The 26,814-nt window shown below is 37.1% G+C and overlaps 1 protein-coding gene across 3 annotated transcripts in view; it reads right to left on the bottom strand.

The window, feature by feature from the left end:
- PLPP1 (phospholipid phosphatase 1) overlaps positions 1 to 26,814 on the bottom strand; it is a 119,447-nt gene that overhangs the window by 63,690 nt on the left and 28,943 nt on the right. For 2 of the 3 annotated variants that reach the window (XM_060009489.1, XM_060009491.1), the window contains exon 2: positions 18,113 to 18,267. The exons of the other annotated variant lie outside the window; for it this stretch is intronic. In XM_060009489.1, coding sequence (XP_059865472.1) covers positions 18,113 to 18,267 — 155 coding nt within the window. The remainder of the gene's footprint in view (positions 1 to 18,112; positions 18,268 to 26,814) is intronic. 3 annotated transcript variants of the gene reach the window in all.

Here is a 26,814-nt window from a genome sequence, read left to right as displayed (position 1 = left end):
TGGTTTATCCAGTCACCAGTTAATGAATACTTGGGTTGTTTCCAGTTTTTGTCTATTATGACTAATATCACTATAAACATTCATGTACAAGTCTTTGTGTGGACATTATTTTCATTTCAAATGAGTAGACTCCTAGGAGTGGAATGTCTGGGTCATGTGGTAAGTTTACGTTTAACTTTTTAAGAAACTGCCAAACTGTTTTTCCAAAATAGCTGCACCACTTTACATTCCCACATTTTGCTTTTTAATATGCCCATGTGGCTAGTCATATTACCCCATTTAAGAATCAGATTCTACGCATAGTAAACTCATACTCACCCATAAATAAATATAGCTTTCCACCTTCTCCAAGTGAATATTTATAATGGTTCAAAAGAGAATAAGTGATATATAACTCATTGCTTCCACAAACTAAACACACCAGAACACTTCTCCATCCTTTTACCAGAGACAGGAAAAGACAACATAAGATCATGGTCGCACAACATCTTCTTCAACTTCCTCTTACGCAAATAATAAGGACCTTGAAACCATAATATAAATGCTAACAACTGTTTTAGAAAGATTGGTGATGGAGTGTCCAGCAAAACTGAGAAACTACGGTTAAAAACTTTTTTACACGTTAAGGGAACTCTTCCAGTGAAAACTACACAAATGCCTCCAGGAAAAATTTTTGTTTTAAGTTTCATCCATGGTGTAGCACAGATTGGTATTTTGTTCCTTTTTATTGCAGAATAGTATTCCATTATATGTATATAAAACATATCAGGTGCCCAGGAGAGAGTGGCATCCGTAATCACAGTCTTAAGAATCCATAATCAGAGTCTTAAGAATGCAGGAAACTTAAGGAAGATGTAAAAATAATTGTTATTTCTCTCAACATTAAGGGACATTATAATTCAACTAGAGAAAGATCTCAGAGATTTCTCTAATAAAGAAGCAATTATTCAATTCAATTATTTAACAATTAACTGAGTTCCTACTGCTCTGTACAAGGCACAGGCTTGAGTTGGGAAGGGACTGCAGGTAATTGCACGGGTCTTATTACCGTGGTCAAATTCTGGATTTATTTTGAAAGTAGCATCAACGGTATTTACTGATAGATGGACTGGATATGAGTGTGAGAAATGAGGAGTCAATAATGATCCTAAGAGTTTCCATTTGGGAAACCAAAAGTTTAAAGTTGGATTAACTGAGATGAGGAAGACTAGAGACTGAATAGGGGGAGCAAGGAATAAATCCAAGAGTTCATACTTGGATGCATCAAGTTTGAGTTGCCTATTAGTAGAGATGTCAGGGAGGCAGCTGGATGTAAGGTTCACTGGGGGAAAGGTCCAGGCTGAAGATATAAATTTAACATAGAGGTGGTATTTGAGCCATGAAACTGGATGAGATCACCAAGGAATGAGTTATAGAGGAGAAAAGAGGACCCAAGGACTGATACCCGGAGAACTGCAAAACTAAAAGGTCAGGAAGAAGAGAAGGAAGTTGCAAAGTAGAATGAGAAAAAGCAGCCACTAAAGTAGAATTAAAACCAGGAGAGTATAGAAAACCCCAAGAAATCTATCCCAAAACTCCTAGAACTAATAAGTGTGTGTAGCAAGATCATAGGATATAAGGTCAACCCATAAAAATCAATCATACTTCTATATAGTAGCAATGAACAATTGGAAACCAAAATTAAAAACATAATACCATTTATAATAGTTTAGAAAACTGCAATATTTAGGTATAAACCTAATAAAATATAGGATCTGTATGCTGAAAACTACAAAACAGTGGTGAAAAAAATCAAAGACCTAAAAAAATGAAAAGACATATCTTCATGGACTGGAATATTTAACAAAGTAAAGATGTCAATTCTGCCCAAATTGATCTACAGCTTTTAATGCAATTCTTATCAAAATTCCAGCCAGATTTTTTCATAGATAGATTGATTCTAAAATTTATGTGGGAAAGCAAGGGAACTACACAGCTAAAGCAAATTTGAAAAAGAATAATACACTTGGAGGAATAATACTTCTTGAATTTTTTTTAAGAAAAATGTACTATATTTTATTTTTTCCCATTTGATTTTAAGCTACTCAGTATATCTTTTCTTACCACCAATATATAACTACAGTAATCAAGACTGTGGTATAAGAGGAAGGAAAGACATATAGTATATCAATGAAGCAAGAACAGAGTCCAGAAATAGACCCACAAGAGGACAGCCAACTAATTTTTTTTATTTTTTATTTTTTACAAAGGTACAAAAGCAACTCAATGGAGAAAGAAGAGTTGTTTTAGCAAATGATGTTGGAACAATTGGTCACCCATACACACACAAAAAAAAGATGAACCTTGACCTAAACCTCACCCGTCATGCAAAACTCAACACAAAATGGATCACAGAGATAAGCAGAACACAGAAAATTATAAAACTCTTCGAAGAAAATATAGAAAAAAGTCTTTGTAATAGGGTTAGGTGAAGAATTCTTAGACATAACACCAAAAGCAGAGTCTATAAAAGACAAAAATGTATATTCATAAACTTGATTCATCAAAACCAAAAACGTGTGCTCTCAAAAGATACTTTCAAGAAAATGAAAAGATAAGCTACAGACTGGTAAAAAAAAAATACTTGCAAATCTCATATTCAACAAAAGACTTTCTATACCAGAATATATGAAGATCTCCCTAAACTACACAGTTTCAAAAAATCTAATCTGAAAATGAGCAAAGACTTGAACATACACTTCACCAAAGAGGCATGCATGGATAGCAAGCAAGCACATGAAAAGATGTTCAACATCAGTAGCCATTAGAGAAAAGAAAATGAAAACCCTAATGAGATACTACTACACACTTACAGATGATAAAAATAAAAAATACTGACAATACTAGTGCTGGTGAAGATGCACAACATTATATACTGCTGGTGAGAATACAAAATGGTTCAACCACTCTGGAAAACAGTTTGGCAGTTTCTTATAAATTTAAACATACATTTACCAAAAGACCTAGAAATCCTATTACTGGCTATCTACCCTGGAAAAATTAAAACTTGTATTCACCCTGTAGACACATGTTCATAGAGTTTTATTTGTAATAGTCAAAAACTGGAAATAACCTACATGTCCTTCACAGACAAACAGATAAGTAAGCTGTGATACATCCATGTATCAGAACACTACTCAATAGAAAAGAAAAAAACCAACACATCATTGATGCACTCAACAACTTGGATAGATCTCAAGGGTATAACTCCAAGGGGAAAAAAAGTCAATTTAAAAAGGATAAATACTGTATGAATCCATTTATATAACATACTTGATAGAATTATAGTAGGTATAGTAGAGAGTAGGTTAGTGGTTGCCAAGGGTTAGGGATTGGGGGAGGATATGACACAGAGAGATGGTAGGAGGGAGTTTTCATGAGGTGATGAACAATTCTGAACCCTGACTGTGGTAATGGTTACGCAAATCTATACAAGTGATAAATTTCACAGAATTATACACATACACAAAAAGAGTGCATGTAAAAACTGGTGATATCTGAATAAGGTCTGTATTCTGGTTAACAGTACTGATGATTTAACCATCGTTACATAAGATGTCATCTTTGGGGGGAGCTGTGTGATGGGTACATGGGAACTCTGAACTATTTTTTCAACTTCTATGAGTCTACAATTTTTTCAAAATAAAACATTTCTAAATGTTTTATTATGGTGCTGAGAGATTCAGAAGAGCACTGGATTTAACAACTTGGAAATTGCTGGTGATTGACAGGAACTATTTGCATAAAGGTGGTGATTATAGAGTAGAATGCTTAAAATTCAGATTATGGAGGGGTTTAAGTTATTAGAAATGGCATCAACTAGGATATGACATGGGAGGTAAATGGCTGAGGCAGACAAAGGACAGGATCTCTGAGGTAGAAAAGTTAAGGGAACTGAAAATTTCTTATTAAATTGGAGGGGGAAGAGCAGTTTATTCTTAAAAAATTCCCAAGGAAGCTACTGAAGTATATCAAGTACAATAAACGACCATGCACTCTTCTAGAGTTGCTTTAAGGTCCAGAGAAAAGCATATTTAAGCCCAAAATGAGCAGTAAAGATAGACAATGAGAAAAGATCAGGGAAAGAAGTACAAGCAAAGCATTAGACTCCTGCATAAATGATGGATAACTGGCAGTGCCTTTCTCCAAAGTATAATACCAAAGTGGTTTACTATACTGGGAGTTAAATCAGTGAACTCTCTTCTTAAGAACAAGGACAGGGCTTCCCTGGTGGCGCAGTGGTTGAGAGTCCGCCTGCCAATGCAGGGGACACCGGTTCGTGCCCCGGTCCGGGAAGATCCCACATGCCGTGGAGTGGCTAGGCCCGTGAGCCATGGCCGCTAAGCCTGCATGTCCGGAGCCTGTGCTCCGCAACTGGAGAGGCCACAGCAGTGAGAGGCCCGCGTACCGCAAAAAAAAAAAAAAAAAAAAAAAGAACAAGGACAGACTTTGAGATAGGTTAGGTGTTGGCATCAATGAAACAAACCCTCTTCTCATGGCTTTCTGATAAACCAAAAAGCATCCTTTTTATAGTTAAAGAAATATATATGAACAGAACATTGCATAATGTCATACTGAATTTCAGGAGTAGAGCTAAGAAACAAGATTCAAATTCAGATTTTCCCTCAACGAGTCTAGATCATGATTCAGAAATTCTTCTAGGTGATAAAGTCAACCTAGACAGATAAGCTCCACTACATGCTTTGGTGGCTGCTATCACACTAACCCAAGTTTCCCACCACTCTTCTCTAATCTAATCTTCACCACCTAGACTCATATTCACAACTTTTAACTGATAAAAGAAAACCAAAAGAGTTTACTGCATTTACCTACTTTCCATCAAAATAGACCCACACCACACTGAAAACAATAAGGGACTGTCAAAAAGAATGTGAACAACAGAGGATGCAGACTTGGTGGGGTTAAAATCCCAACTTGGCCTCTTAGTAGCTATAAAAGAGAAATACCTGCCAACCTCAGAGAGTTGTTATGAGGAAAGAATCTATAACACAGAAGCACCTCAGACACAAAAGACACTCAATAAATGATAGAACAAACACAGCCTTCCATTTACCATGTATGCAAAAATTCTAAACCAATGAGTACCCAATTATAATCTTTTCTTAGAGAGTAAACAAAATTTTACAGTAAACAAAATGGGTGCCTTTGCAGTTGCTCTTTCCATCTCCTTGTCCAGTGATTTTTCTTACTGGGTCCCACAAAGCAGTTACTCTCCACATTGGAAACAGGAAATCTGCTGCTAAAATTACACAGGACATACTCCCCCAAGTTACAGAGAAATTAACTTGTCAGAAATTTCATTTTTTCTTTCAAATTTTGATAGCTTCTAAAAGGATGCCTTTAAGTGTATCAGAAGATTAATACTCAAGTATAAGAATATATTCGATTGAAAACATATACAATCCCACATATTCTACCAAGAAAATCAGTGAATCACTAGACCATTCTCCCCACTCTTAGTGTCCTGTCAGTGACCTCTGCTTATATTTCCCTAGATTTAACAAGATCCCAAATCTAACCTCCTCTCACACTCACCCAGCCCTCTAAGCCAAGACAGCCTTTGGAAAGTCTGATTAAAAAGATTCCTCACTGCTGTTACCTACCCTGATGCCAGAGATGCAGCAACTGTGGCCTGCCTTCTGAAAGAAGGTTACCTTTCTGAACCACACTCTGAACTGGTGTTGACTGTTCGTAGTCCAAAAACAGGTGTAAAAACACAAAAATTTTTCTTTCTACAAATAAACAGAATTTCATTTCTTGTCGTGTTAGAAACACAGGTTCATGATAAAGCAGTAAACTGCCATTTTTAAAATGCTATCTCGTTCTCATTCTAAATATGGAAGCTTAAAGATAATTGACAGAAATGGTGGAGACCCTTTTAAAATTCTTATTTAAAGAAGGAGCCCACAATAATTTGGCTAGAGTAGAATATTAAAGCCAGATATGAAATATAAGCTATTTGTAGCTACAGGGAAACACCAAAATGTTCTTTACAGGATAATATTTTTGCTCATACTTCACAGTGACTGAATAAGGTAATATTCAAAAATCACTGTACTGCATTGGACGTGTTCATCTTTTATGGCTTACATCACTAACCCTGCACTCCAATCACAAATGAGTTCGTTTCACATAAACAGTTCTAAGCCTACACTTTTAACCATAGGTCCTGCTTCTCAACCAAAACTAAACTTAGGATTTTCAAATATTTGTTTAAAGTAACCACATAACATGACTAAGAAATAAATAATTTTAAATCAGCTTTCATTAAAAGGCCCATAATCCCTTATTCTAAAACCCAAAGCCCTCAAAATCCTAGTTCTTTCATGACATTTGGCACCAAAGCCTAACCTGAACTTATCTAATGGCAAAACTTAACCTGAACAAATGAAGGAATGACCCCAGCCTTTATCTACCCCACTTATTTTTACTAGTCTTATTTCACTACATAAAAATTAGTGTGTTTGATTATAAGGTACTGTCCTAGACCCTGCTGAGGGCATTACATAAGGTGTATGAATCATATAACCTTTCAAAAATTCAGAAAGTTCTGGCTCCAAGAGTTCCGGGTAATGGGCTGTGAACCTGTACTTAGATAAAATCTTCACTGTTAAAAGATGCTAAACTCAACCTATTATTTTTCAGAAAGCCAAAAAATTTGTAATGTATTATATAGATCTACTACATAATAAAACTTGAAATGGTAATGGTCCCTTACATAAAATGAACTAAATATATCCCACACATATATTTTCTTAATTATAGGACTATAACAAGATTTCAGTTGCCTGTTTTTTTTTTCATTATAAAAACTGAAAGCTTGCGCTGAATTTTTAAGTGCTATCATGTTTTCTAAATTTAAGTCTTCACTAGATATTAAGTCTTATAAGTTAAAAGTATTTTATTTACTTAACTATCAACCAATTTTGCACTTTTCCTTTGGCAAGAACCAATGATCTCAAGGCAAAACAAATACTCTCATAAAATGAGTTAACAAATTGATAAATTATATGAAGCAAAGCCCTGAAATTTTACTCTTTACATCTAATCAAATAATCCTATTCCTAGCAATGAATGTATAAATTATTCACTATGAGGCTAATCATCATTACTAATATTATTTAGACAAAGAGCACTGACATCTCACCAGACTTTGTGAGCAAATTTTTTTTCTTTTCAAAATTTTTAACATTAATACACTTTATTTCTTAAAGTAATTTTAGGTTTATTAAAAAAACTGAGCAGAGAGTAAAAGATACACTCCCTCTCCATAACTACCACCCTTAATTTCCTCTATCACGAACAATTTTCATTGGTATGGTATATTTGTTATAACTGATGAACCAATATTGATACATTATTATTAACTCCATAGTTTACATTAAGGGCTATTCTTCATGTTGTACAGTTCTATAGGTTTTGACAAATACATAATGTCATGCATCCATCATTACCATATCATACAGAATAGTTTCACTTCCCTAAAAATCCTCTGTACCCCAACTGTTCATTCCTCCTCTGTCCTCCAACCCCTAGTAACCACTGATCTTTTTACTATCTCCATAGTGTTGCCTTTTCCAGAATGTCATACGGCTGTAATCATACACTAGGTAGTCTTTTCAGATTGGCTTCTTTCATTTAGTAATATGTGCCTAAGGTTCTTCCATGTGTTTCTATGGCTAGATAGCTGATTTATTTTTAGCTGAATAATATTCCATTGTATGGATGTACCAGAGCTTATCCATTCACCTACTGAAGGACATCTCAGTCGCTTCCAAGCTTTGGCAATTATGAATAAAGCCGCTATAAACATCATGTGCTGGTTTTTATGTGGACATAAGTTTTCAAATCATTTGGGTAAATACCTAGGAGCTCTAATGCTAGGTCCTATGGTAAGACTATGTTTAGTTTTGTAAAAAACTGCCAGTATTACAAAGAGGCTTTACCATTTTCCATTCCCACCAGCAATGACTGAGAACTTCTGTCGCTCCACATCCTCACAGCATTTGGTGTTGTCAGTGTTTCAAATTTTAGCCATTCTGGATACAAAAACAAGACCTATATATATGCTGTCTACAAGAGACCCACTTCAGACCTAGAGACACATACAGACTGAAAGTGAGGGGATGGAAAAAGATATTCCATGCAAATGGAAATCAAAAGAAAGCTGGAGTAGCAATACTCATATCAAATAAAATAGACGTTAAAATAAAGAATGTTACAAGAGACAAGGAAGGACACTACATAATGATCAAGGGATCAATCCAAGAAGAAGATATAACAATTATAAATATATATGCACCCAACATAGGAGCACCTCAATACATAAGGCAAATACTAACAGCCATAAAACGGGAAATCGACAGTAACACATTCATAGTAGGGGACTTTAACACCCCACTTTCACCAATGGACAGATCATACAAAATGAAATTAAATAAGGAAACACAAGCTTTAAATGATACATTAAACAAGATGGACTTAATTGATATTTATAGGACACTCCATCCAAAAACAACAGACTACACATTTTTCTCAAGTGCTCATGGAACATTCTCCAGGATAGATCATATCTTGGGTCACAAATCAAGCCTTGGTAAATTTAAGAAAATTGAAATTGTATCAACTATCTTTTCCAACCACAACGCTATGAGACTACATATCAATTACAGGAAAAGATCTGTAAAAAATACAAACACATGGAGGTTAAACAATACACTACTTAATAACGAAGTGATCACTGAAGAAATCAAAGAGGAATCAAAAAATACCTAGAAACAAATGACAATGGAGACACAACGACCCAAAACCTATGGGATGCAGCAAAAGCAGTTCTAAGAGGGAAGTTTATAGCAATAAAATCCTACCTTAAGAAACAGGAAACATCTCGAATAAACAACCTAACCGTGCACCTAAAGCAATTAGAGAAAGAAGAACAAAAAAACCCCGAGGTTAGCAGAAGGAAAGAAATCATAAAGATCAGATCAGAAATAAATGAAAAAGAAATGAAAGAAACAAGAGCAAAGATCAATAAAACTAAAAGCTGGTTCTTTGAGAAGATAAACAAAATAGATAAACCATTAGCCAGACGCATCAAGAAAAAGAGGGAGAAGACTCAAATCAATAGAATTAGAAATGAAAAAGGAGAAGTAACAACTGACACTGCAGAAATACAAAAGATCATGAGAGATTACTACAAGCAACTCTATGCCAATAAAATGGAACACCTGGAAGAAATGGACAAACTCTTAGAAATGAACAACCTGCCAAGACTGAATAAGGAAGAAACAGAAAATATGAGCAGACCAATCACAAGCACTGAAATTGAAACTGTGATTAAAAATCTTCCAACAAACAAAAGCCCAGGACCAGATGGATTCACAAGAGAATTCTATCAAACATTTAGAGAAGAGCTAACACCCATCCTTCTCAAACTCTTCCAAAATATAGCAGAGGGAGGAACACTCCCAAACTCATCCTACGAGGCCACCATCACCCTGATACCAAAACCAGACAAGGATGTTACAAAGAAAGAAAACTACAGGCCAATATCACTGATGAACATAGAGGGGAAAATCCTCAACAAAATACTAGCAAACAGAATCCAACAGCACATTAAAAGGATCATACGCCATGATCAAGTGGGGTTTATTCCAGGAATGCAAGGATTCTTCAATATATGCAAATCATTCAACGTGATACACCATATTAACAAATTGAAGGAGAAAAACCATATGATCATCTCAATAGATGCAGAGAAAGCTTTCGACAAAATTCAACACCCATTTATGATAAAAACCCTGCAGAAAGTAAGCATAGAGGGAACTTACCTCAACATAATAAAGGCCATATTTGACAAACCCACAGCCTGCATCATCCTCAAAGGTGAAAAACTGAAACCATTTCCACTAAGATCAGGAACACGACAAGGTTGTCCACTCTCACCACTATTATTCAACATAGTTTTGGAAGTTTTACCCACAGCAATCAGAGAAGAAAAGGAAATAAAAGGAATCCAAATCAGAAAAGAAGTAGTAAAGCTGTCACTGTTTGCAGATGACATACTATACACAGAGAATCCTAAAGATGCTACCAGAAAACTACTAGAGCTAATCAATGAATTTGGTAAAGTAGCAGAATACAAAATTAATGCACAGAAATCTCTGGCACTCCTATATACTAATGATGAAAAATCTGAAAGTGAAATCAAGAAAACACTCCCATTTACCACTGCAACAAAAGGAATAAAATATCTAGGAATAAACCTACCTAAGGAGACAAAAGACCTATATGCAGAAAATTATAAGACACTGATGAAAGAAATTAAAGATGATACAAATAGATGGAGAGATATACCATGTTCTTGGATTGGAAAAATCAACATTGTGAAAATGACTCTACTACCCAAAGCAATCTACAGATTCAATGCAATCCCTATCAAACTACCAATGGCATTTTTCACAGAACTAGAACAAAAATTTCACAATTTGTATGGAAACACAAAAGACCCCAAAGAACCAAAGCAATCTTGAGAACGAAAAACAGAGCTGGAGGATTCAGGCTCCCTGACTTCAGACTATACTACAAAGCTACAGTAATCAAGACAGTATGGTACTGGCACAAAAACAGAAAGATAGATCAATGGAACAGGATAGAAAGCCCAGAGATAAACCCACACACATATGGTCACCTTATCTTTCATAAAAGAGGCAGGAATGTACAGTGGAGAAAGGACAGCCTCTTCAATAAGTGGTGCTGGGAAAACTGGACAGGTACATGTAAAAATATGAGATTAGATCACTCCCTAACACCATACACAAAAATAAGCTCAAAATGGGTTAAAAACCTAAATGTAAGGCGAGAAACTATCAAAGTCTTAGAGGAAAACATAGGCAGAACACTCTATGACATAAATCACAGCAAGATCCTTTTTGACCCACCTCCTAGAGAAATGGAAATAAAAACAAACAAATGGGACCTAATGAAACTTCAAAGCTTTTGCACAGCAAAGGAAACCATAAACAAGACCAAAAGACAACCCTCAGAATGGAAGAAAATATTTGCAAATGAAGCAACTGACAAAGGATTAATCTCCAAAATATACAAGCAGCTCATGCAGCTCAATAACAAAAAAAACAAACAACCCAATCCAAAAATGGGCAGAAGACCTAAATAGACATTCCTCCAAAGAAGATATACAGACTGCCAACAAATAAATGAAAGAATGCTCAACATCATTAAACACTAGAGAAATGCAAATCAAAACTACAATGAGATATCATCTCACACCAGTCAGAATGGCCATCATCAAAAAATCTAGAAACAATAAGTGCTGGAGAGGGTGTGGAGAAAAGGGAACACTCTTGCACTGCTGGTGGGAATGTGAATTGGTTCAGCCACTATGGAGAACAGTATGGAGGTTCCTTATACAAATAGAACTACCATATGACCCAGCAATCCCACTACTGGGCATATACCCTGAGAAAACCATAATTCAAAAAGAGTCATGTACCAAAATGTTCATTGCAGCTCTATTTACAATAGCCAGGAGATGGAAACAACCTAAGTGTCCATCATCGGATGAATGGATAAAGAAGATGTGGCACATATATACAATGGAATATTACTCAGCCATACAAAGAAACGAAATTGAGCTACTTCTAATGAGGTGGATGGACCTAGAGTCTGTCATACAGAGTGAAGTAAGTCAGAAAGAAAAAGACAAATACCGTATGCTAACACATATATATGGAATTTAAGGGAAAAAAATGTCATGAAGAACCTAGGGGTAAGACAGGAATAAAGACACAGACCTACTAGAGAATGGACTTGAGGATATGGGGAGGGGGAAGGGTAAGCTGTGACAAAGTGAGAGAGTGGCATGGACATATATACACTACCAAACGTAAAATAGATAGCTAGTGGGAAGCAGCCGCATAACACAGGGAGATCAGCTCAGTGCTTTGTGACCAACTAGAGGGGTGGGATAGGGAGGGTGGGAGGGAGGGACACACAAGAGAGTAGAGATATGGGAACATATGTATATGTATAACTGATTCGCTTTGTTATAAAGCAGAAACTAACACACCATTGTAAAGCAATTATACTCCAATAAAGATGTAAAAAAAAAAAAAAGAAACATGAAGAAAAAAAGTTTTAGCCATTCTAATAGATGTGTAGAGGAATCTCACTGTTGTTTTAACTTATAATTCCCTAATGAAATATGATATGGTGCATCTTTTCATATGCTTATTTTCCATTTGTATATCTTCTTCACTGAGGTGTCTATTCAGACCTTTTTGCCACTTTTTGATTGGGCTTTTTGTTGTGTTTCAAGAGTTCTTTCTATATTATGGACACAAGTCCTTTATCAGATATGTGTTTTATAAATATTTTCCCCCAGTGTGTAGCTTTACGCAGAGCGGAAGTTTTTAACTTTAATTAAGTACAACTTATTAATTATTTCTCTCATGGACCATGCTTCTGGCATTGTTATCTAACAATTCACTGCCAAATCTAAGCTGCAAATTTATTTTTAATTAAAAAGTGTTCAAGGAAACAATGTCACAAGTTCAACCAATTTATTAGGACCCAAAAAAGTAGAGTATATAATACCCCCAGCTAGAGTTTTCAAAATAGTATTTATGAAAGAGGAAAATAAACTTATTAAATATTAACACAAATGCCTTCACTTCACTTTTACCTAAAGTATGACAGATGACATTCCCAAAATAAGTTATACTGAGATACTCTGCCTTCAAACTCTTTGGTCCATAACAGAAAAACACAGATATTACCATGCTAGAATTTTCATGTATTCAGAGATGAAAGGTTTATTTAAAAATATATATATATATTTGGCCTATTTTATAAAAAGGAATTAATGAAAAGATAAATTTGACCTTTCTCATATATTTTAACATAACTGCATATTAATCTTATCACATCCATCAAAAATATTTTTGGTCATTTTGCCAGTTCAATATTTAACAAATTAAAAAATTATGTCACTTCTGCTTGAAAAAGTGGCAGGGGTAGGCGTGTAACTCTGAGTGCAAGTTTAGATGCTCTGTAAAAGGACTTAATTCCTGGTGGGAGGCAAAATGAACATTTTATTTTCAATTATCTTCTTTTTTTTAATAAATTTATTTATTTGTTTTTATTTTTGGCTGTATTAGGTCTCTGTTGCTGTGCACAGGTTTTCTCTAGTTGTGGTGAGCGGGGGCTACTCTTTGTTGTCGTGCGTGGGCTTCTCGTTGTCGTGGCTTCTCTTGTTGCAGAGCACGGGCTCTAGGCCTGTGGGCTTCAGTAGTTGTGGCACATGGGCTCAGTAGTTGTGGCACATGGGCTCAGAAGTTGCGGCTCGCAGGCTCTAGAGTGCAGGCTCAGCAGTTGTGGCACATGGGCTTAGTTGCTCCGCAGCATGTGGGATCTTCCCGGGCCAGGGCTCGAACCCATGTCCCCTGCACTGGCAGGCAGATTCTTAACTGCTACGCCACCAAGGAAGCCCTCAATTATCTTCTTATCACATATAATTCACTGATAAGGCTCACTTAGTAGAAAGAGATTTTAGGGCTTCTCAAAAATCAGAATTCCCATCCAGGAATAACACTTAACCCACTTAAATCCTGCAGATTTGTCAAGATACATGCAGTAGAAAAGTTAAAAGACAATGTCTAGTCATTTAATAGAGATGTACTCAGTGTGTGAAGCAACAGCTCTTGACCACTTAACCTTAGCAAAGGCATTCCATAACATTCCCTGAAACTACTTTTAAAAAGAAGATTTTGGGACTTCCCTGCTGGCACAGTGGTTAAGAATCCTCCTGCCAATGCAGGGGACACAGGTTCGCGCCCTGGTCCAGGAAGATCCCACATGCCACGAAGCAACTAAGCCCATGCGCCACAACTACTGAGCCTGCGCTCTAGAGCCCACAAGCCACAACTACTGAGCCCATGCACCACAACTACTGAAGCCCACTCGCCTAGAGCCCGAGCTCCGCAACAAGAGAAGCCACCACAATGAGAAGCGTGCATACTGCAATGAAGAGTAGCTCCCACTCGCTGCAACTAGAGAAGCCTGTGTGCAACAGACCCAACGCAGCCATAAATAAATAAATAAATTTATTTTTTAAAAGAAGAAGAAGATTTTATGAGCAGAAATTTTTTCCTATGAATCCTTTAAAAAGCCACAGCATTTAGGAAACCAGCAGTGGAATTCAGTAAGCTTGGCTAATGTGAAACTGAGCTTTAGTTTTCATTATTGGCAGTATATACTCAATATTTATATAACTTTTCTTTCCTTTAGGTTCATCCAATATACTAAAATTTATCAAAATATTTTCAAGCGTTCTGTAAAGTGGATGTACGACAAATACTTAATATACCAAATCTATACATCACCTCTTCCAACGGTAGTATAAAAAGCAGTTTTAAACAAAGAAAATGTTTGCGATTATAACAAATTACTTAAGGATGCATCTGGTACTACTTCATTTTGTGACAATTATATAAAAAAAGGGTGCTGGAATAAATGCTCATATGAACTGACTGAAGCAGTACTTTCCACAACAATGTAGACAAAAAATACAGCTCCACATCGGAATAAGTAAACAAGGAAATAAAACTTTTTTCCAACCTAAGAAATTAAGCTCCATAATACCATATTTCTTTCATTCCAGTAGACGCTCCCCCATATTTTAAGATATCTCTAATCAGGATATCTATTCAGTATGATAGTGTTCCATTTTTTTCCTGAAAAGCTATTTTAATGAGGTATCTGATATTAAGAGATGGCTTGGAAATCCAATATATTTCCAAAGAGTTAAGCTGAATTTTCATGGTAGTAATTATTATTAAACATAAGTGACAATCTTATTCCATTTCACATTTAGTATTTTTTCATTAAATTTTTCTATCTATATTTATTAAACACCTGTTACATACCAAGCAATGTGCTTGACACTAAGGATACAAGTGGAGCAAAACAGACCATTCTTACCCTAGCAAAGCTTATTGCCTTGCCCAATTGGGGGGAAACTGGGAAAAGGCAGCACGGCACTTATGTCAACATGGAAACAAAGGAGTTAAAGTATTCAAGTGTGGGCAATAGGCCATTTTGATACCAGCTTTCTGGACTAGTACAGGAAAGGGTGGCATGAGAGACTTGTCATGCCATAAAACCCAACAAACACCAATGTCCTCCTACAGTGCAGGACTCTTATGGCCACTTTTGCCATATATAACACTTTACTTATATATTTCTTTACAGCTTATAAAAATAAACATATTACTAACCCATCCATTTTTTTTTCTTCATAGCAATTTTTTATTACCATTTAAGTAGCTACTCAAAAATTAAAAAAAAAACTGGGCCTCATTTAACTCCTTTGGGACAGTCACCTAAAGAAATATGATTTTTCAAACTATATGCCAAAAACAAAGAACTTGAGAAAATCCATATAACCACAGTAAATGATCTCCCTCATCTTCCCAAATATTGCTGAATCTCAAACTTTAGAGATGCAGTATTATATATTAATTCAATCCCCAAAACTTATCCTGTATTGTCTTTTTCCTCAAACATTAACAAAGGAAGTAAAAGTGATTTTAAAAAAGTAATCAGAAAGCAATTAGAATACCAAAAATAGGGGAAAATATTTCTTCCAAGTTGTATTTTATCCTTTAAAACTGTGAATATTATCTACTTAATATAGCACACTAATAATACTTGTAGCAATAATCTACATAATAATCAATGCTAGAAAAATACTTGTGCTGAAATACAAAATCCTGGGGTTTTTTTTGTTGCATTCACACACACCACAACAGTTGAAAAGGATAATCCAAAGTCCATTACTCTAAATTTTGGTTTAAAAGGCTATTGACATTTCTGTGTTTTTTACAATAATCACCAAGAATGATGTCGCTAAAATCCCCAATCAAAAATGGGAGGGGCTTCCCTGGTGGCACAGTGGTTGAGAGTCCACCTGCCGATGCAGGGGACACGGGTTCGTGCCCTGGTCCGGGAATATCCCACATGCCGTGGAGCAGCTGGGCCCGTGAGCCATGGCCACTGAGCCTGCGCGTCCGGAGCCTGTGCTCCGCAATGGGAGAGTCCACAACAGTGAGAGGCCCACGTACCGCAAAAAAAAAAAAAAAAAAAAAAAAGGGAGTAATCCACATCCTAGAGTAAGAAAATTTTAATAGGTAAACACTTCATACAATGGAGACATAACAGGATTTCAAATAACACATTTTTTAATGAACTTAGAGTAAAGGTTTTTTTGCACATTAAGGCATGTTTACATAAATGTTCTTCCATCTATCTATATGCTTTCCTGCACATTGTTTCATAAGGCTGGTGGCTAAAATAGAGGTTATCAATTACCATGGAATTTACGTCTTAGGAAAAATGTAAATATTTCCTTAAACTAACCCCAAATTTTCCTTCCGTTTTACTCCTATAAAAGTGGCTTTAATCAAATTAGGATGCATAGACTGCATGTGGAAATATTTAATATATCTTGAAACATAACTAAACCCAAGTCCCCTTCACCTTCAGAATACTGTGCTAAATACATCACCAAAAAATAAAATAATAATTTGCTAGCCAAAAAAGGCAAATATGAACTGAACTCAGATATGAACTGAAAAACCAAAGAACAAGGCTATTATTCTTAGCCAATTTGGGGGCAAAATAGGGAAAGAAAAGCCAGTCTGTCCTACTGTGGAAATAAGGCTTCTGTTTGCTAAAACAATTTAAAAAATGTAAGTCAACTATCTGGGGAAGGCAACTGACGAGAGACAAGTTGTCAAAAGAGAAGTATGGCATGATCTGCTGGACTCCCAAGACACTCAAGGAGGTAAATCTTTATTCTGCTTCTTCTCATCCATTTCCAACTCACAGAGAGACACAGGGCAAGGTGCAGGAATCCGAACCAAGGATAGAGAAAGTAAGCACAATATCTCAAGTGCCAACCTTAAGCTAGTTTGTGAAATTTAACCTAGAAGCAAACTGTCCAATTATTTAAAGTAATGAAACCCAATATTAACCTACAAACTGATGAATAGTACAACTTAAAAAACAGTGATAGGGCTTCCCTGGTGGCGCAGTGGTTGAGAGTCCGCCTGCCAATGTAGGGGACACGGGTTCGTGCCCCGGTCCGGGAAGATCCCACATGCCGCAGAGCAGCTGGGCCCGTGAGCCATGGCTGCTGAGCCTGTGCGTCCAGAGCCTGTGCTCCGCAACAGCAGAGGCCACAACAGTGAGAGGCCCGCGTACCACAAAAAAAAAAAAAAAAAAAAAAAAAAACAGTGATATAGGGCTTCCCTGGTGGTGCAGTGGTTGAGAGTCCGCCTGCCGATGCAGGGGACGCGGGTTCGTGCCCCGGTCCAGGAAGATTCCACATGCCGCGGAGCAGCTGGGCCCGTGAGCCATGGCCGCTGAGCCTGCACGTCCGGAGCCTGTGCTCCGCAACGGGAGAGGCCACAACAGTGAGATGCCCGCGTACCGTAAAAAAAAAAAAAAAAGAAAAGAAAGAAAAATAGTGATATAGTTTTGATATATTCTGAGGATCTTCTTTTGCATATGTATTTACATTCTTTCTGATGAACTGTATTCTCAAATTTAACAAATAAATCTATCTCCGTTTTTGTGGCCTCAATTTCCACTTAACATGATAAAATAAGCATAATCTTAGTTTCAGCTCTGCCATAAAATAGCTTACTGGGCTTGAGCAAGTATCTGGGCCTAAGTTTCTTCACTTGTCTACTGAAAAGTGTTGATCCAAAATTACTTAAATGAACTCTTCATTCTAAAATAATCATTCTATAATTCTTTATGATGACATCAAGTTATTTGGGGCAATATCTCCCTTTAACTGGAGAAACACTGCCCTGGACTGAAGCAGTGGCTATATTCTTTAAGCAATCATTCACCACACCAACTCTGGTGACGACAGTACTATGGATTTACCCCCACCCCAATTCGATCACTTCATAAAACCTCCAGCACAACAAACCCATCACTACCTACTTATTCATTTACTTACAGAGGAAATGGGTAAACCAAGCCCCACTACTTTGAGGACAGTGGTTGTGACGGTACTGTCATGGTACGGATACTGGATGCTGTTGTCTTTACAGAAAAAGCCTCTCTGAAATGGATATATTTGGCCCAAATTTAGAACAGCCATAGGCATGGAAGCTGTTAGGGAAGGGAAAAAAAGATACACATGGTTAAATTCAATTCACTTCATTAGGAAGTAAACTCTACTAAATGGGATGCAAATCTCAACTGTATTTTGTCCTTTCTGAAAAAGGATCACTATTCCATTACAACCAAGAGTAAAGACTGAGGAAACCATGCATCATTAGTTTGTCCACATCAGCCCCACCTTTATCAAGTTTAAATTCTCTTACTTGCCTTGACCTCTGATTTTTGGGACAATCAATAAAGGAAACCCCAAGGGAAGACAGCAACATTGGCCCGTGAAAAAATAAAGTTGAGAAAACAGGAAGGTTTTGTATTTTACATGTTGTTCGTAATTCATTTTTAACTGAATTGCTCAATACATTAAATATGTTTAAGAAAAAAAGGCAAAACTCAGTATATACATTTAATAATCAATAATACATCATAACAGCCAAATGCAGTCAAGGAGGGAAAAGATACAAAATTTTGTTTCATATTAAAATTTAAATTAATAGGGTTAGAAAAAATAGAAACTGTAAGTATATTTGATAATAAGAACAGAAATAAGTCCTTTGTTTTCCAAAGACAAATTAAAAATGGTTTTTATTAGCCCTGGTAAGGCTCCAAAATCACTTTAACAAGTTATACAGGAATAATGTTCATTTGAAATTTTTCACCCAAATAAAATGAAAGACCAAAGAGAAGTTAAATAACTTAAATTAGTAATTTCTTAGTATGTTTAAATTTAGCACACTTTTAGGCTTTGTTTTATACAATTCAAACAGTCAAGCATCTACTTACTATATCCTTGATACTAGAGTATGCCAAACATAGAGGAGACAATTAGTGTAAAACGGGCACTCGGTTCAAGAGCCTAAATTGTACATGTAGCAACAGAAGGCATACTCAGGAAGCAGTTTCAAAAGTAATAATACTAAGACAGATTTTTGAGGGATGATGAAATTGTTCTATATCTTGATTGTGATGGTAATTCCACAACTCTAAGTATTTGTCAAAACTCACAGAACTGTACCAAAAACAAAGTACATTTTACTGTATGTAAATGTTAAAAGGAATACCATAAAAGAGAAAATATGACTAATTTCTAAAATGATATAAAAGGCCCTATAGGAATTCAGAGGTCAACGTGAACTGGAGTAGTTAGAAAAGACTATTAGGGCTTCCCTGGTGGCACAGTGGTTAAGAATCCGCCTGCCAAAGCAGGGGACATGGGTTCGAGCCCTGGTCCAGGAAGATCCCACATGCAGTGGAGCAGCTAAGCCCGTGCGCCACAACTACTGAGCCTGCGCTCTAGAGCCCACAAGCCACAACTACTGAGCCCACGAGCCACAACTACTGAGCCCACATGCCACAACTACTGAGCCCACATGCCACAACTACTGAAGCCCGCGTGCCTAGAGCCTGTGCTCTGCAACAAGAGAAGCCACCACAATGAGAAGCCCGCGCACCACAGCGAAGAGTAGCCCCTGCCCGCCACAGCTAGAGAAAGCCCACATGCAGCAACAAAGACCCAACATAGCCAAAAACAAATAAATACATTAATTCATTTTTTTAAAAAGACTATTAAGGAACAGGCAACTGAGCTGAACTTGAAGCAGCAGGTAAATCATAGGCAGTAGGCAGGGCCTCAAGGAGAGCATTTAGTGGTAGAGGGATGCAAGAGAAGCATGAGGTCACACCAACAAGAGTACAGAGAGAATGAGCAAGAAGTTTTCAAGGTACATAACATTTTATAGCGAACATGTACTGCATGCTCACACATGCCAAGCACTAGGCTACATAGATTAACTCAATCCTTACCTCAACCTTGTGAAGTAGGTAACATCACTTCCCCCTTTCTTCACATAAAATTATTATGAGGCTTTAAGAAATGAGGAACCCTGCTGGAACTAGTAAGTAGTGGAACCAGGATTACAACACAGGCTATCTGTTCCTAGAGTCAGTGTATATATGATGTCTCCCATGGAGGCAAGTGATTTGCTAAATTAACAGAATTGTGACAAGGAAGATGATTTGGGTGAGGGGTACCTTCCTTTGAAAAAGCTTATTCAGTATAAAATACATGTTATGTTCATAATAAAAACTCAACGTTAATGAAACAAAATCTTCTTTTCTGCAGATTACTCTTAATTCCACAACTGTGTGGTTTTTAATGGGAGGAAGAGAACCTGAGATTTTGGGGTTTAACAAAAAGAATTATGTTTTTAAAATACTGGCCTAAGAAAAGACTTATCCTGTAGGAATAAATAAAATATCACTGTCCTCTTTTGCTCAGGGTTAGTAACACAGTAAAATAAGGGGTTTTTAAATATTAACTTTAAAAAAAATTAGAAAGGGGAGCATTTAACACAGCTTTGAAATAATCTACTAATTAAGTGTTAAGCAGTATGTTGACAGGGAAAACAGAAAAGGACACATGAAAGAGTGTTTTGAATATGGAAATGACTCAATTTGAGGACTGGTCACAATTGTTGAGGCAGACCTGAAGATGACACTTCAAACTTTGGGAATAGGGAGAATGATGGTCCCATTGACAAAAATGTGAAGTTGGGACAGGCACCTGGTTTATGATGAAAGAAAATTAGTTGAGTATTGAAAATATTGCCTTTGGGGTAATCTGACACCTTAAATGCTCAGCCTCATCTTTCACTCTTCCCCATGTAGCTTACGGCTCCAATCACACTGAACCATTTGCTGTTGCCTGAACATACTATGTTTTCAAAACCTTAGGTACCTACATATATGTTCAGCCTTCTGTTTGGGATACCTGTCCCCTTGTTTCCCTTTCCCTGATAAGTAAGGCACTCCCTACTTATCTGCCCCATGGCACCTTGGACACACATCCATTACATAGTATCTTAAACTGCTTTTTGCATTTTGTCAGCAACTTGAGGACAAAGACCATAACATTCTTGTATCCTTCGGACCAGGCACACAGTTGGCTCTCAGTAAAAATTCACTAAACGGCGAAAGGAATATAATGCAGGATGAAGATAAGAAGTAGAGACAGGGCTTCCCTGGTGGCGCAGTGGTTGAGAATCCGCCTGCCGATGCAGGGGACACGGGTTCGTGCCCTGGACCAGGAAGATCCCACGTGCCGCGGAACAGCTGGGCCCGTGAGCCATGCCCGCTGGGCCTGAGCGTCCGGAGCCTGTGCTCCTTAACGGAAGAGGCCACAGCAGTGAGAGGCCCGTGTACGACAAAAAAAAAAAAAAAAAAAAAAAAGAAGTAGAGACAGATTTGCAGATTGTTGGCACTGGAGGTGGTAAGAAGCCAGGAGAATGAAACAGTCTTAGAGAAAGCCTAAAGTCAAGACTAACAGAGATCAATAAAAACAGTCAGGTAAGGACTAATATCCATAGTGAAATCATGAAAAGAGATTGCAGGAGAGAGAGGGAGAGGAGATGATTACATGCTCTAGAGGGCAGGGGCTGTGTCTCTCTCATTCAGCAGAACATATTAACCATTCTTTAAACACAAGAATGAACAATAGAGAAGTAAGACAATGTTGTTATACAAAAAGCCAATGAAAGTAGCTTAGAGTATCAAGTCTGTACTAGGTTAAATGTAGGACGTCAATGCTAAGACATCAAGAAGAGTGAGAACAGGGCTTCCCTGGTGGTGCAGTGGTTGAGAGTCCGCCTGCCGATGCAGGGGACACGGGCTCTTGCCCCGGTTCAGGAAGATCCCACATGCCGCAGAGCGGCTGGACCCGTGAGCCATGGCCACTGAGCCTGCGCATCCAGAGCCTGTGCTCCGCAACAGGAGAGGCCACAACAGTGAGAGGCCCATGTACCGTCAAAAAAAAAAAAAAAAAAAAGAAGAGTGAGAACAGAGTAAAGACAATGAGGTCTGAGGAAAAAAGGTGTCATATACACTCTGTGAGAGAATATCTTACACCACCTCCACTAACACCACAGCTTTATGAAGAAACTTCAATAATGAGCTTCAATATTGGGTTGTCACTGCCTAAGCATGAATCTCCTTCTTCAAGTTAAATATATCACAATGATTTCCTCTATTACTCATGTGATTTATATATACACACGCACACATACACACACACACTACTATGGGCTGAACTGTGTCTGTCCCCCCAAATTCTTACATTGAAGTTCTAACCCCCAATTTTACTATAATTGGAGATAGGACTTTTAGGAGGTAATTAAGCTAAATGAGGTCATAAAGGTAGGGTCCTAATTCAATAAGACTGGTGGTCTTATGAGAAAAGGAAGAGAGAGAGAGAGATCTCTTTCCACACGCACGCATCCAAGGAAAGGCCATGTGAGGATACAACAAGAATGTGGCCATCTGCAAGCCAGGAAGAGACCCCTCAAAAGAACCTGACCATGCTGGCACCCTGATCTCAGAATCCCAGCCTTTAGAACTCTGAGAAAACAAATTCTGTTGTTAAGCCACCTAGTTTTTGGTATTTTGTTATGGCAGCCCATGCAGAATAAGACACACACACACACACACACACACACACACACACACACACACACACAGAGGCATAGCCATCCCCACAGGGTAAACAGATACCTCTACTCTAAAAAGCAATGAAATAGTCTCTATCTACACAGAAATTATTTTCAGTGGTAATTTTTTAGGGTAGTAATAGAGAGTTCTGTGTCAAAGTTAGTATTATAGGAAGATTCTTCTCAAAACAAAGTCTTTCACAGAACACGAATATTCTTTCCTTAATATATAAAGGATATAGAAACTATTTTTGACACTAATCATAATTCTAGGGTATTTTTCTCTTAATTGAAATTCCCTTAAGAGAAGTCACTTTTAAAAGTTCAATGCTGCTAATAAACACATTTGTTAACTACTGTATGTCTGCTCTTACCACAACTTCTCTAAGTTATATTGAAGTAGATAAATGAATACGTGGAGATAGATACATATATATATACACATATATATATTTCCTATATTCTTCTCCAATTAAGTAATAATTGAAATATCTCCCATTTTATATATAGTACATAGTTCCTTAAAGACAGGTTGTTACAAAATATTCCAATGGAATAAATCTAAAATGCATTTTAAAGAGAACCAATGTTAATTTCTAATATATAGAAGCAAAGGTAAAGAAAAACAAGTCCTAAGTTTACGTTTTGAAAAGAATGAAATATAAATCTAGACATTATTAAAGTAACTATACTGACTTCAGTACCCACTACACCTTTCCCTATTTTCTCAATTTCAGACATCTAAATAAATATTACGCTATACCACAGGGAAATTCAAGTGTCCATCTTCTTGAAAATCTCCTCTCATTATTCACTCAGACATTTCAATTTCTATGACACGGCAGACACAGTGCCAGGAAAGGAAAAAGAAAAAAAAAGGGAAGGACTAAAAACACTAAAAAAGGAAAGGAATGAAAAAGACCTCACCACAAAATTTTTAATAAGAGAGAGATAAGCGCTACTGGAAAATAACACAGCTGTAACTGCAAACAGAACTGAAGCTTAGATGACTTAGACAATGTAGCAGTCAGGATCCCAGCAGGAAACAGCATCCTCAAACTGGGGAACTTAAGAAGAGCTTAATAAGGGACTATTTACAAGTTATGGTGAGGGCAAAGTCAAGAGATAGTACAACCTTCTGAAGCTGCAACCACTCCTAGACCTAGAAGGTTCAAAGAGCTATGACCTCTGGGAGAGCCAACACGACAGAGGAGTTGGCAGGAGGACTCCAGGAGAAGAAACCCCACTCTCCTTCCAGTGCTTCCCATTCTTCAAACCCATCTAGAAGCCAAAGGGCAAAGTGAGCCTCTTAGTACTGAGGACAAGGTAGACAATGATGAGAGCAGGTCCACACAGGGAAAAAGCTATCTAGAACCGGGAGGCAGAAGGTAAGACCAGTCAGGGTCTCAGCATGAAATAGAGTCCAGTAACTAAATGCAGATAACTCAGGAGAGTTTAATAAAGGGACTATTTACAGAATCTATATTCAGACTATATATTAAGAAGTTTGGACTCTATTCTGTGGGTAACAGGAGACACACAACCCAATCTGTGCCTTAGTGGGGGAAAAGACTCTGGGAAAAACTGTATAAAGGATAGAGAAGTGTGAAGTTACAATAGAGGGAGGGCTTCCCTGGTGGCGCAGTGGTTGAGAGTCCGCCTGCCGATGCAGGGGACACGGGTTCGTGCCCCGGTCCGGGAAGATCCCACATGCCGCGGAGTGGCTGGGCCCGTGAGCCATGGCCGCTGAGCCTGCGCGTCCGGAGCCTGTGTTCCGCAATGGGAGAGGCCACAGCGGTGAGAGGCCCGCGTACCGCAAAAAAAAAAAAAAAAAAAAAAAAGAATAGAGGGAAGTCCAGAGGCAAGAAATACTAGTGTATATGAGAGATGCTGAGGGCTTGAAATAAAGAAATAACAGTGGGAATAAGAGGAGACAGTTTTAAAAATGTTTAGATTTTTCCCACAGAACTACAGACCATATCTCTGTATATGTATATATGGATGTGTGTCTAACTCTCTCTTAAATACACACACACACACGCAGACACACACACACACACACACACACACACACACACCCACCCACCCCTATCTTCAGCCTTTGGACTCTCTACAAAATACATTTTCCATTTGTCCTTTACCCTGAGTAGATTACTATCTGATAGACTTCCCTCCACAATCCTGCCTATAGTAAGCACTTCAAGGAATATATGTTGAATGAATAAATGAACCAATGAATAAACAAGCATGCAAAAGCCTCTGAGGCACATAATAATAATTTTGTATAACTATAAACTTAGGTCCTGAAAAGTTTTAAGTTATTTTTCTCTCCACAAGACCCAAGTTAAAACACATAAACCAAGAAAAGAACAAAAAACAAACAAACAAAACTGGTTAACGATTTTAAGTCCAAGAACATGCTAGGGAAGCACTTCCAATTCTATATTCTAACAATTATTTCTCAAGCTTGTTTTCCACCGGGAACACGAAGTGCTAACAAATAAAGATAAAAAGACTGATATACCCACATTAATTGCTAAAAGAAATTTACGATTCACAAATTCCTGGAATCCTGAAGGCAATTTTTGTACAGTCCAGCATTATCTCCAAAGCAAAGCTTAAGACATGGCTATTGCAGAAGCACTTCTCTCAGCAGCACCCCTTACTCTTTTCTCAATGAAAAAAGGAGTTGGGGCCCCAGTTCAATCTTCTTTACTGATCCACCCAAAACAGAGGTCCACAAATTCCCGCAGGAAAGCAGAAGGATCAGATTTCCAGATGAAATGAGGAGTATAAAGCAATAATACTTCAAAATAGGACTTTACAAATAATTAACAATCAGCTCTAGATCCATCTTTTCCTAATCTCTTCTCTAGAACCCACAGAAACAATCAGACCTGAAATTTTATCACAAAGCACACAATAACATATCCTACTCCATAAGAGAAGTGTTGAATTCCCAATCTCAGCATCCATTCTATAAATCTTCAAAGTTAGCAAAGGACTTTGTTCCAAGATTCCCATGTAAAACGTTTTCATATATTGTACAACTTTACAGTACATACTATACTGTGTCCTCTCAGTTAAAAGGATAAATCATAATGTGGTCTCTTACTCACTAGGAAATATCTGCTCTTACCAGAAGCACCTAAAATAGTTGAGGCAGCCTAGCTTACAAGACTCTTAAATAGCAACCCTGCTAGTCTTGTAGTAATTTACAAACCTGAATCACAAAACACAAATATGATTAAGAGAAAGGTTTGCTTTATAGTGAAAAAAAGTTAATCATCTTCCATGGCCTTTCTCATATATGTCCAAAAAGAAGAACAGAAATTAACATGTATTGAGCACATATAGGTCACTATCACGCTAAAGCAGCTGCACATACACTACAACTGTATATTATCTTCATAAAAAACATATTTATGCTTTAGATGTCCTACCATAAAATCTGGGGAAAAAAATTTTAAACCTAATCAATAGCATGAGTATGAATCATATATATAGAAAAATATGTATATGTATATATTGTTTAGTAGGCAAACTAATCTGTAAAAACATTATATTTAGTATAGCTTAATTTATATAAAACAAATTACTTGCATTTATGTCTAAATATACATTGGAAAGCCTAGAATATATAACCAACTTTCAAGTAGTTATTTCCAGATGGTATTAATACAAATCAGGTAGAAAACTAATTTTCCACTGTATGTACTTCCATGTCTGAATATTTCATAATAAAACAAAAGATCATGATCATTAATTTTGAATTTTAAAAAACACTTTATCACAATGAAACCTTTCTCACTGTGTTTCCTGAAATTGTTATACATGCAACTTAACTGAAAAAGTCCCATCTATGGTAAAGAGATTGTTTGAAACCAGGGCAAAGGAAAAGGCCCACTTTTCTATTCTGTTTAAAACAAAAAACGAAGTAATAGTAACAAAGTAATAGAAATTATCCTTTGGCTTTTAAGCCTGATTGATAAGCTCTCAGAGAGGTAGGCCTACAGTGAAATTATTACTTTTGGGGGTTTTCCTCTCTTGAAACTTTTGA

The sequence above is a fragment of the Delphinus delphis genome, chromosome 3 (assembly GCF_949987515.2).
Source record: "Delphinus delphis chromosome 3, mDelDel1.2, whole genome shotgun sequence".
Taxonomy (NCBI): Eukaryota; Metazoa; Chordata; class Mammalia; order Artiodactyla; family Delphinidae; genus Delphinus; species Delphinus delphis.
Note: the sequence above shows the minus strand (reverse complement) of the source record. Positions and strands in the feature narration are given on the sequence as shown.